Genomic DNA, 12,187 nt, shown 5'->3' with positions numbered 1-12,187 from the left:
GCAATTACCCATCTCTTTTAAACATTAACTTAGAGCTCTTTCAGACTTCCACCTCCAGCTCTGTGCTTGGAGGCCCCATGAGCTGGAGCTGTTTCCCCTGGGCTCTCAGGCAACTGTGCACCCTTACATCTTCCAATAATACGTGGCTCAGTCTTTTGCCCTTTTATTTATTTTGTGACTTTTCAGAACTGCTTTGCTGTTGTATCCTCCTCTGGGAGAATATTTACATGAAAGGAACATTACGAACCACTTAGTATAAAGACTTAAAAGAAGTGAAATGACAAACACATGTAAAAACATAGTTATTCCAAATCAAGCCACCTCAAAAACCTGCAGGGGAAAGAAAAGTTATTCTCCCTTCATGCCTTCATCTGGCCTTACCTTACTTAAATTAATAAGCAAACACTTGTGTTAAGGAGTAAGAAAAAGAAGTAACATCCTCTATCCCCGTCTGTTGAGGATGACATCTGATGGGCCTTTCACTCACTAGAGTATCACAATGAAGAAGGTGGGCAGAAAATAATGATGGAGAAAAAAATGGAAATAAAAAATAACAACAAACAAACAGAGAAATAGAGCATGTTGGCTTTTCCTCTTTGAACACTGATTCTCTTAGCTGTGACTGCATGGTAGAAGTTACCATGTTCCTACAGGCTAGCAGTGACTTACTATAATAATTTCTGGAAATAGGAGAAACAGGGATAGGAGCTGTGATGGGAGTGGTGGCTTTGTTTCTGGACAGACTCTTCTGGCTGTCTCCATGCAGAGGTGTAGGAAGCTCAAACCTTGCTGTCTCTGAGCCAAATCATAACTAAGCTTCCTCCAAAAGAAAATACCCTAACAAAGTTTTCAAGAAATGAAAATCAACTCTGCTGTAAGGAGGCCTGACTCCAAACCCTGCAGCAGGGTAAAGCCAATCTTAGCAATCACCAGGGGATTGTTCAATCTCTGTCAAGCAGCAGCTTGAGACAGCTTGAACTGGATACTAAGACTTGAGGTGTTTTACTAATATAACACTGCAGAAAATGGAGACATGCCAAAATAATGTCTAAAGAGTGTTTTTAGAGAAGCTTAAGTTGCCACAAGGTTGGGAAAAAAAAGTTTCTTTTACAAAGTAAAAGCTAGCTAAAGGATAGGAAATGAAGGGTAAGGTTAACTTGGACATTTTACTTTCAATAATCAGTTTTACTCAACATATTAATCAGAAAACTAGAGAAGGAAATCCTCTGTGACATTTCCAAATTCATAGATTGTATTAACATTGTTCAGGCAGCCAACAATTATGCTGAAGGTGAAGAACCCCAGAAAGACCAGACAAACCAAATGGTCAAAGAGGTGTCAGATAAACTTCAGAGCATTTAAATACAAGTTAACGCATTTAAGAGAAAATAAGCCAAACCACAGATGATGCTGAATGCAGAACTGGAAGTGGTATGTCAGAAAAAAAAGATCTTAAGAGTCATTATGTACATATGTATCTGGGCAGCAATACAAGCTAAAACAGTATCATGAAAAAGGATACCAGAACAAGACAGAGGGCATTATTTTGCTACTACATGTAACTTTGGTATTACCATGTTGGAGTATGGGTCAGGATCTGCTCTCTGCAGCTCAGGGAAGGTGAAATAGAGTTAAAGCAGGTATGGAGAAAACCAACCAAAATGATCAAGCAGCTGCCTTACAAGGAAAACCTTAAAAATGCTGGGGTGTTTGTGACAGAGAGGACAATGCTAAGAACAGGAACAGTTGAGTATTATGAAATAATTAAGAGAGTATCTAGGAAATTAGCTTAAATTAGAATAAGTAATTTTTTATACTTCTCTTCTTTTATACTTCTCTAACTTATTGTGACAGGAAGACATGAAAGCACAAATCAGCAGGTTCAAACCAGAGAGAGTGGATAAGTGTATGGGTAGATACAAAAAGAACAAGGCAGAGATGTAGCCCCCAGCAGCCCCCAGTAAACCAGTGTGGATGCTGGCACAAGTGGGTGTGGGAGTGATTCTGTGATACTGTGGGAGTGGCACAAGGGAAACCACCTGCAAGAAATGGCCTGAGTTTTGTGATCCCATAAACAGCATCTGGTACTGCCAGTCAGAAATCGAGTGCTTGGGCTAAAAGGATGATGGATTTGGCCTGAAAGATGTTTCTTATGCTTTTAGACCATCAAAATCATGGCGAAAGACAGATTATTTTGAAAACAAATTATAAAATCAATAAATCCCAAATTCTCAAGAAATTAGCCTGGAGCTGAAGTTCTCTCCCAAAGCAAATTTCCTGGCCTTTTGTTTCCCTTAACCAAAAGAATAGTGGTTTCTCTCATACCCCCATACCCAGAATGGTGAAGGCAGAGACTGTTAGACTTACTGCTTACACGTGTGCAGATAATGAGATGGCATCTTACTCCAGCGTGACAGCAGGCCAAGTGCTGGGTTAACATATGTCAGAGACATGGGAAACTGCAGAGCAACAGGGAAAGCCCTTAAATGGTGAAATTCCCCAGACACCTGTTATAACAGAAACCTGATTAACTGTTAGTTTCATTTCATTACCAAGTGAGTTTACAAGTTTCCTGGCATCATCTTCAAATCAATCTTTTTTCATGGCAATCTTCATTGATGCCCTGCCCTCCAATGCAAGAGACTCCTGCCATATATATATATATATATATATATATATATATATGCACATATTTAAGTGAATTCCAATTTAGAAAGGAGCTTTTACCCAGCTGTAAAAGGGAGACACATAGCCTGTGCTTTTCCAGAACAAGCACTGGGATAACCTCTTTCCCCCACACCACTATTAAAAAACACTGTTTAGGCAGGGTGAAAGGCAGGGGAAAGGATTGCTCACTAGGAGCTTCTCAGTCTTGCTGGGAGTAAGAGATCTGTTCTGAAATGTCAATTCATTAAAATCCCTACAGCTTGAGGGCTTTATCTTTCTGCCAAGAAGGCATCCTTCCTGCTCTCACCAGCTGCGGTCTGGAAATCACAGTACCTAAGAATCACTGAAAGGTTTTTCAGCCTGGCACCTGGAAGCAGTGAGGCACTTACACTGTCTGTCTGTCTGTCTGTCCACACAGGTGTCTGACAGCTACTCCTCAGCAACTGTTTAAGCCTCTGGTCAGTTTTGAGTATTTTTGGATAAAGGGTAATGACCTCAGCCCTTGGAAGGTCTTAGAGCTCTGTGAAAGTCAACACCTAATAATGGCAAAATATAAAAATTGAGCTCTGACTGAAAAGAAGTTGGTAGCGCCTCTAAGAAAACGTGCTGGATGGACAAACAGCAGCCTTGGATCTGGCTAATGGCTCTGCAGCTGCTGAGGAGGGCACCTGACAGGACCACCAGGCAGGAAAAAGAGGGCTTTGCTGAGGACATAGCAAAATGGATTTTCAATGAGACGTGGCACAGATAGTCAGGAAATCAAGCTTCACTAGTCCCTCTGCACACAGAATGAATTTGTTATTAGGACTGTGGTGATGTAAGTTTATATAGGTCACTGTGACAGCAAAAATATATCATTTTTATCTTCAGTCTGCTTGATCTTCAGCATTTTTAATCCACAGTATCAGTCTGATTGATTCACTGTTACTTATAAACCACACTGACAAAGACTTTGTTTTATCTCATGCACAAATACTCTGTTCCTAAAATACAGAAGATGTACATTGGCTATCTGTAGCAACAAGGAATTAGTTTTTCTTCTGATTTTATGACACTGTCTGTCCATGCCCCCTCGAATGTATATGACCAATTGAGCCTCTATTTCAGCCATTTCATAATGGAAGGAAACTGTTCAGTGCTTTTTTCCTGTTTTTCTTTTTTACTCCAAATATGGTATTTAATCCCTACAAATATAAATCTAGATAGTCTTCCAGTATTCCTATTCATATCCCATTTATTCTCTATGATGGTCCACTGTAGTAACTTCCTAATAACATGTAGCATTGTTTCTCCTAGTCCTGACTGTAAGTGGGACCACTGACCTACCACTGCCACTCTTCCAACCATGGTCTGGATTTTTGCTCTTAGTTTCAAATGTAAAGAAACATATTCTGATCTCATTCTGACAGCTGCAATGACCAAAAAATGTATTTGGATAATACATGTTAAAGATGTAAATGTTGGCTGCTGAAACCTGTGGACTCCAAGACCCAGAGACCTCTCTGGGCTGACTGGTGCAGCCCAGCTGTGGGCACACAGGAACTCTCCATCCCAGTCTGTTGGACATAGCTCCTATTTTTGTGTGCAGGTTTGTCCAGCAGCAAACCTGAGCATCCATCCCAGAGAGGCAAACAGAGAGCACCAAGGCAACTGCACAGAGAGATTACCCAATAGACCACTGCCTTCAGCCACACCCACATAAACACCAAATATTCCCACCCTCCCCCTCTCCAACTAATAAAGATTGGAATTCTCTATGGAAATCCTTTATATGTGTCCTCACTTTCAAGATTCACAAGCGCATTTACTTTCACAGATCCTTGCATATCAGCCCAGCTTGTAAAGCCCTCTAAAACCCATGCCTGGGCTCCCTTATCCAGTAATTGGGTCTCTTCCTACTCTCCAGCAAGTCCAGTTTGAAGTTTGCTAGCAAGAAAATGTGTGGACCACACACTTGCCTCACAAGCCTCCCCACAGTCATGGATTCCTTGAATATTAGCACGGCTTCTCCGTCCAGTCATGCCCAGACCCTGTGTCCCCGTATTCAGCATGACCTCAGACCTTGAGTCCTTCCAGATTCAGGCTTCCTCCTGCTCATCAATTAGTCCAGCTTGAAATTTATCTTACAATTACACATACGCGTGCATATGGGATTAAATTAACGGGGGAAAGATAAGCATATTGTTATTTGCATATTGTTATTTACGTGTAGTAGTATTTAAACCTCTCTCACATAAATACACACCCTGGTCCCTCCAGTTACTAACAACTTGACCTACCCACTGTGCTTCCAATTGGGACAACACTGGCGTCTAGAAGAAAATAAGTTAATCACAGATGATGAGCATTTGCTTTTAGAATGATAGAATTATTTCGGATGGAAAAGACCTTTAAAATCACCCAGTCTAACCATTAACCCAGCCCTGCCAAGTCCACTACTTAATCATGTCCTTAAGTGCTACATTGACAAGTCTTTTAAATACCTCCAGGGTTGGTGACTCCACCACTCCGTGGGCAGTTTGTTCCAGCGCTTAACAACCCTCTCCGTGAAGAAATGTTTCCCTGTGAAGAAATGTTTCTTAGTGCTCAATCTAAACCTCCCCCGCTGCAACTTGAGGCCACTACCTCATGTCCTATCACCTCTTACTTGGGAAAAGAGACAGACCCTCACCTGGCTACAAGCTCCTTTTAGGCAGTTGCAGAGGTTGATGAGGTCTGCCCTGACCTTGTCATGCTGGTCTCTGGCATATTGGTCTTCTGGCTGCTGTCACCAGGATCTCCGTGTTCCTTCTCCACTTGCTAGCGCTTAGACCTTGCAGCACCCACACACGGGATACAAAGCTTTGCCCGGTCCCCGAGCACCGAGAGCAGGCTGCCCACGGCTTAGGGAGCCCAGGATGCCCCTCCCTACCCCTTAGGAAGCCCATGATTGTCCCGACTGCCTTGCCCGAGGGCCATCCCTAATAGCCCATCCACCAGTGCCAGGAGGGGTCTTTTCTGTCTTTTTGTTTCCTTTATCACCTGCTGATAAGTTTGTGTATCTGCGGGCTTATTCCTTCCCTTTCCTTGTTATGTGTCGCTACTTCTAAACTGAAAAGTTAGAGGCAGATACTTAAAGAAGCCGATGCTCCCACATTCCTCACAGCCTCACAATACACACTTTTCAAGCTTTTGGTCTCTGAGGTTGCCTGAGGGGGGAGAGGGATCCACGAGTTGAGGAGCTGACAACTAAAAGGCTTGGTAGAAGCAAGAGGGGGAAAGCCAGGAATCAGGAATCCTAGCGGGACACATGACTACAGCTGCTGCTTCCTTTTTTTTTTTTTTTTTTTTTTTTTTTTTTTTTTTTTTTTTTTTTTAAGCATGGATTTCACTTTCATTGGTATTTCTATGGTTTTATAAAGCGAAATGTGGAAGTTGATTCAGAAATTCCAAAGAAAAGTTTATTGTGCTCCTATCGTAGGCAGCACAAGCATAAGTAGACAAGCAAGAGCTCGATGCTGCCAGAGGAGATGATTTGAGTAAGATGTCAGCCAGGAAGGTTGGCAACACAAAAAGGCACATCACTCCTGCAAGCGAACTTCAGGGGAATGTGCTTCCCTGCTCTCCTTTTCAGCCCTGTCAAAGTTATGAGAAAATGTGATACCATTCCCGAAAGTAAATCATGCTGCAGCTTCAAATCACTCCTCTCACTGCCCAGGAATCCCAGGTAGGACCTGGCTTTGCTGCATCAATCACGTCTAATAAAATTGTACAGCAGCTTGGAATTGTGAGTGAGCTACAGCAGCTGCTTGACATGTATTCCCATAATGTTTAAGGGATGATCTGGAATGAGAAATGAGACTTCTCTTCCTGAAAACCTGTGCTGCTGGTGTTGCTAAACTAACCCTAAAGACCATCCTACTGAACTTCGTCTCCTCTGACCAAAAGTAACATGGAAGCAAATGAAACTTAGATAAAACACCAAGGGAAAAGCTTTCCAGAAAACCGAAATTTTCCAGAATAGTAAGAATAGTGAAGCAACGAGATCAGTCTCCTTTACAAAATCGGTTTTTTTCAAGACCAAGTCAGGCAAAACCTCTCCCAGGAATGGCACGGTGAAGCTCGGACATAAGAGTGGATTAAGGGGTTAAGGTTTGGAGATCAAGTTAGTAAAGTTTATTGAACCTACATTGAAAAATGCTTCTCTAAGAACCTCATCTCCTCTACGTACGAAAAGTCTTTTCTTCTCCACAAAAGTCCCATGACTGTATTCTTAGCAAACAGCGCTGAATTTTCACTCCAATAGACGGAAGGGTGAGTGATCGGTGGATTTAAACGATCATTAGAAGCCGATTTCAGCTCCTCAAGTTCCCCATCACAGCTGAGCCCCGGGGGATCCGTCTGAACTACTTCAGTCATTCGGCACAATCAGCCACGGCCAGGGACAGACCAGCCAGACCAGCCTCACTGCCTCACTCCAGGACATCTTCCCTATCCCCATTGGAATCTCTTGCTGCTGTCCTCACAGCTTCAACTGCAGGGAAATCCCCTGCAAATATATTTTTGAGCCAGCACATTGAAATTCTTGCAGCCAGTGACCGAAGCAAGGACGATGGTCTCACCCCAGCAATTAGGATGAAGAGCAAGGAAATTCATTTACTTCAGTTCCCATGGACAGGCTTCAGACCTGTGAGCAGTTCTTCCTGAGCCCCCGATGCAACCCACTACAACTAAACAAGTTTTTGACTAATTTCAGGTGTTATATTTTGTGATATGAGTATTCTTTGTGTATATTTTGTGGTCCTCTTCTTACCTAACACTTTCCCTACCTTTTCCATTTGTATACCTGGCTCTAGCACAAGGCATTTGGGAATTACTAAAGCCCCGTGCCTTCATGAAGAAAAGAAAAAGGTAAGCAGCTTAAACAGCTAATACTGTTGTATGACTACTCTATTCCACCATTGCTACATGAAAATGTACAAAAAAATCTATATAATGTTTGTTTTTTCATCATTTGCCTGTCTATATGGGAGGAGATTAAATTCAGAGAAATATAAAAGATGGCACAGAAATACAGAGTACTCTGTGTAGATAATACACTGTTATACTTTCTGCCAATTAGGTAAAATAAAAATGGAAGAAAAGCAGCAGAAATAATACATTTCATCTTAAAAAATCTAATCACTAGATGAATAAGGGGGAAAATTATTTTTCTGTTCATTTTCCCATCCCTCTCTTCCTTTTTCCCTCTCTCTCCCATAAAAAATCTAGAAATTTTAATTGTGTCAGAATCTGGTTTTGTCTGTTAAGCTAATAAATCACCATTTTTCCTCAATAAGCATTGATGATTTAACTGACAGTTTATTTTAAAAACAGATCAAGCATTTGGTCATGCAAGTGCTGTATTTTATCCCTAATGGAAATAATTACACTTACTTAAATGCATGAAGAAGCAAAGAGGAAATAAAATAACCATCTATCTTATCCAGAGGTCTACCCAGAGTCTTTACCAGAAAACATAAGGTTTCACACTGTGGTGCTGTAAAAGCTGAAAAACAAATGTTCCATTCACCGTTGTCCTTGACCATTAACAAAGGGACAGGCTTTAGGATTTATGATAGTAGCAGGTACTGCAGTGACAATCTGTATGGTTCTCTATCTTCACATTGTCCTTAAGGGTAATCTTAAAAAAAGAAAACACACACATATAACAAATAATTAGGATTAGCTGTGCAGTAAAAACAGCATTGTCAAGTAAAATACGTCTGAAAACTTTTTCGTAACTACAAAGTATACAGGCCCTTTGGGGTATATATACTAGAATGACCTCAACACCAACCTAGGAAGCTTCATCATCACTGTTTTTGGAGCTGTAACGTGAAGGTTTTCATTAGTAACATGCACAATGACATAATTTCCTGCTCTTTAACTAGGACACGCCTTAAAGTGCCTATTTTCCAAAAGTGTCAAGTAACCAGTCTATGGAAAAATATATTGCATGGGAATTACAAAAACAAAGCAACAAACATAGGAGTCACCTTTATATTTAATCTCAACCAACTTCTAGCTGCTGCCTCGGGGCAAGTGTAGCATTGTCATTGTCAATAACATCTGTGCTCTCAGGTGAAGAGCCAGGATTGGTTCAGCATAGTTTAAAGTCAGGTATCTGCCTCTCATCACAGCCAGTGGAGACCTAGTGCTCTCCTCAGCTGCACCCACTGAGCTGTCAATTGCCATTTGAGGGGTTAGAGGGGATCTCACCAAGCCTCCAGCTGTCACTCTACATGTACTTGCATGGGTTCTGTGTCTGCCAGCCATACCCATATGACTTCAGTACCCTAAGGTATTTCAAATGCAGCAAATCTGTGAGTGGGTAACTCAGCTGAACCTCTAGCTAACACATTTAATGAGTCTGATTCAGGTCACCATAGGATAGACAACTTAGCTTGTTTCAACTAGCTCACCATCTATTACATATAAGGTAAGGTTTCTTCACTTGGAGCAGAATCACTCCCAAAATAATCAGATTTAGAAGAACCTTTAAAAGAACCTTCCAGATGATTGTTAAATGCTCACAGTACTTGCACACACTTAACAGCTCCCTCTTGGTTATACAATTAAAAAGTAAAACACCATCTCAATTAATCTAATGAGCACAGATGGTTTTGGTCCCTCATTCCCATTTATGTAATTGATAGTATTGACCAGACACCTTCCCAGAGAACTCCTGCCTATGCCGGAAAGACACAAGGCAATCAACTTATTAAAATCAAATACACACTGCACAGCATTTAAGGGGAGGGTGCACATCCAGGAGAGTTGAAAATACTGGGACAAGTCCATCACCAGAGCTGCATGCATCCTGAGACAAAGCAGTTTCATAGAATTCAGTGGCACTGCACCAATTTCCTCATCCCACCTGAATATCAGACTTGCTACTGGTTGATGCTCTAATTTCTTCTTTAGAAAAAAGAAAGAACCAAAGCACAAAGGACATAAATACCAAGGATTCTTCTTCCCACTGTCCTCTAGAAAAACCATATTCTTTACTATTCACTGCTTCAGCTTAATATTGCATTCTAAAAGCAGACCTCATTGTCACCCTCACCTTGGTAAAAGCCTTTGCTACGCAGCATGTTGCTTCTGACGTAATGTTCTTTGGAACAAGCATGGTCTTCTTGGACCTCATTGGAGTGGGATAGGCACGGGAGAAACAGCACCCAGTGCACTGGTAAATGGGTGCTCCTGGCTTGGAAAAGAATCTGTTCTCCCCTAGCTTGCACTCTGGACAACCTGCCATAAAAATATAAGGAAGAAAATTTTACTTGGTTTCCAGCTGCATTTTCATTTTCAAAAAGAAAGGGAAAGTGCATGCCATAAGGGGAAGCACAAGCCATATTCTGCTGCTTGATGTCTACAGAACAGAAAAGCACAGCCACCAAAGCTCTCCTCTTTAGGTTTTTTCAACTCTGCAACACGCACCAGGTGTAAAACTAGACTGTGGCTTTCTAGGCAAGCCACAAGCACTACTGGATCTTTTCTGGTTTTCTTTTCAATTTTGTTGATACTCATAAAGGTATCTGTCTGCAGCACTAGCTATCCCTAGAAAACTTCCTACTAGCTGTAGACAGTTAAAAGCACCAGCAGGATTTGTAGTGCTTCTTAAACATTGCCTGTTTTCAGGTAAGATTCTGTTACAGTGAGCTTTTTAAATGTTTGGTGGTACCAAGATTTTTGTACATTGCGGTGTTTTTTTATATTTTATTTGAGGCTAAATAAAAAACCCTGCAACCTCCAAAGTACCCTTAAAATCCGTGTCTTTCATAGAATGCTAAATCACCAGCAACCTGTATTCTGGGATCTACATAGGAAAAATATCCTGCATATTATGAGGAGAAGCTGTGGTTCTGCTGTTCCTAATGTTATGTTGCCATTTAGATTGCAGGAATACAAGAAACCAAACATTTCTATTCAGTAGTGTTTCAAGGATTAATTTACCCACATCACCTTGAGGACATGGTCATCTGGGACATCATTGACCTGGAGAAATTAAATTTAGGGAAGAAGTAGGAGGCATGCTCATAGTGAAATCATCTTGATTTTTATACCCTCATTGCCAATAAATGCAACTGAATGATAGAATTTCTGCCCACATTTATAAAACATGAAAATTTAATTAATACTCTTTATAATTGTTCTATTTCTGAATGCTGAAAGCAGCTTACCCTGCATGAGAAATTCTCCATCTGGGAAAGTATGAAGAAGATGTAGAAATACAGAAAATATGGTCAATGTGACAGCTGCATACTTCCCATAGCAATCCATGATCTGTCTAGAAATACAAATATACACATTTTTGAAGGCTGAGACCAATAGCAGGATGAAAAGAACATGGTCCCTGCCTGATGGGGCTTACTAAAGTGGAAAGAAACAAAGTTTATGAGCAAAAGTGATAACGCAGCGTTTTCCAGTGCAATGAATGAAGACAGTGGAAACAAGCATCTTCCTAATTAAGACAGAAGAAAAAAAAAATAGAGGAAAGAGAATGAGCTGAAGCTCAGCTAAGGAGAGACACTGATAATGTGGTAGTTACCAGGTGGCAAGGCTGGGTGCTAGGCACAAGTAACTTCACCTCCCACCTCCCACCTGCCCAATGAGCCAGTTCATGCTGGCAGAAAACAAAGGATAAAAGAATTGAAAGCAGCCAATAACAATCAGGAAGAAAAAAACATTGGCAACAATTTTGGAAGTACTAGAAATAAGCATTTAGAAGAGGTATCCAAAATCCAGCTCAGTGTATGCATGTAGGTTTGCATACAGGCTCTATGCAGCCTATGGTTTTCCATCTCTGCTTGGACTTCTCCTGAAAGCTTTGGAAGCATTGAACATGCCTGTCAGGTCCTGAGAAGCAGCTGCCAGCTCTCTGTGACCTGTTCCTTCAACAAGAGTAAGCTGTGTCTGCAGGAGAAAGGTGGTCCTTCATGCTGTTTAGGTCCACAATCTCTTGTGGTCCTGCCAAACATTTTAGGAACTGAACTGAGCTCAACAGCATCTATGGAGCCACACAGAGTGGATTGGCTGGATCCCTCCCTCCAGAAAATAAAGCACATTTTTGAAAGTTGTTTTCTGTATATCTTCTTTCCAATCCCTTAGAGGGGGTGTGACTGCTGTCAGACTTGCCTGCAGTGGAACACAATTCCACAGTTTAACATTAAGCCCTGCTCTATCCAGGGGAACATTCCCCAGAGTGCAAGAAGTCAGCTGGAGGGTCTCAAGCACCAGGATAACACAGACAGACTTCTCCAAATGATCTGTTTCTAAATCATCCTGAGTCTTTTGATAACCTAAATGTTTCAATGGCTCCAATAAGAGAAGCCAGCCACAGGAATAACACCACAACCCTAGACAGATTATCTTGTGTTTCATGTTTTTTGCTGAAGGCATTGTGGCATCTTTCACCCTATTTTTTCCAAGAAGATATAATGCTGTAATTTGGTACGTTGTAATGACTCGAGGGAATCCCAGAGGGAAGTTTTTTACA

At 41.3% G+C, this 12,187-nt stretch overlaps 1 protein-coding gene across 1 annotated transcript; it reads right to left on the bottom strand.

The window, feature by feature from the left end:
• Positions 1-8,251: 8,251 nt before the first annotated feature.
• Positions 8,252-10,971, bottom strand: CGA (glycoprotein hormones, alpha polypeptide; the record flags this gene model as incomplete). Its single annotated transcript, XM_083858340.1, has 3 exons — positions 8,252-8,329; positions 9,755-9,939; positions 10,872-10,971. 3 exons carry the CDS (start codon positions 10,969-10,971, stop codon positions 8,252-8,254), a joined length of 363 nt encoding a protein of 120 aa, XP_083714466.1.
• Between the last annotated feature and the right edge of the window lie 1,216 nt (positions 10,972-12,187).

This window comes from Zosterops lateralis, assembly GCF_965231275.1.
Source record: "Zosterops lateralis genome assembly, chromosome: 3".
Taxonomy (NCBI): Eukaryota; Metazoa; Chordata; class Aves; order Passeriformes; family Zosteropidae; genus Zosterops; species Zosterops lateralis.
The sequence above is the reverse complement of the archived record's forward strand: the minus strand, read 5'-3'. Positions and strand labels throughout refer to the sequence as shown.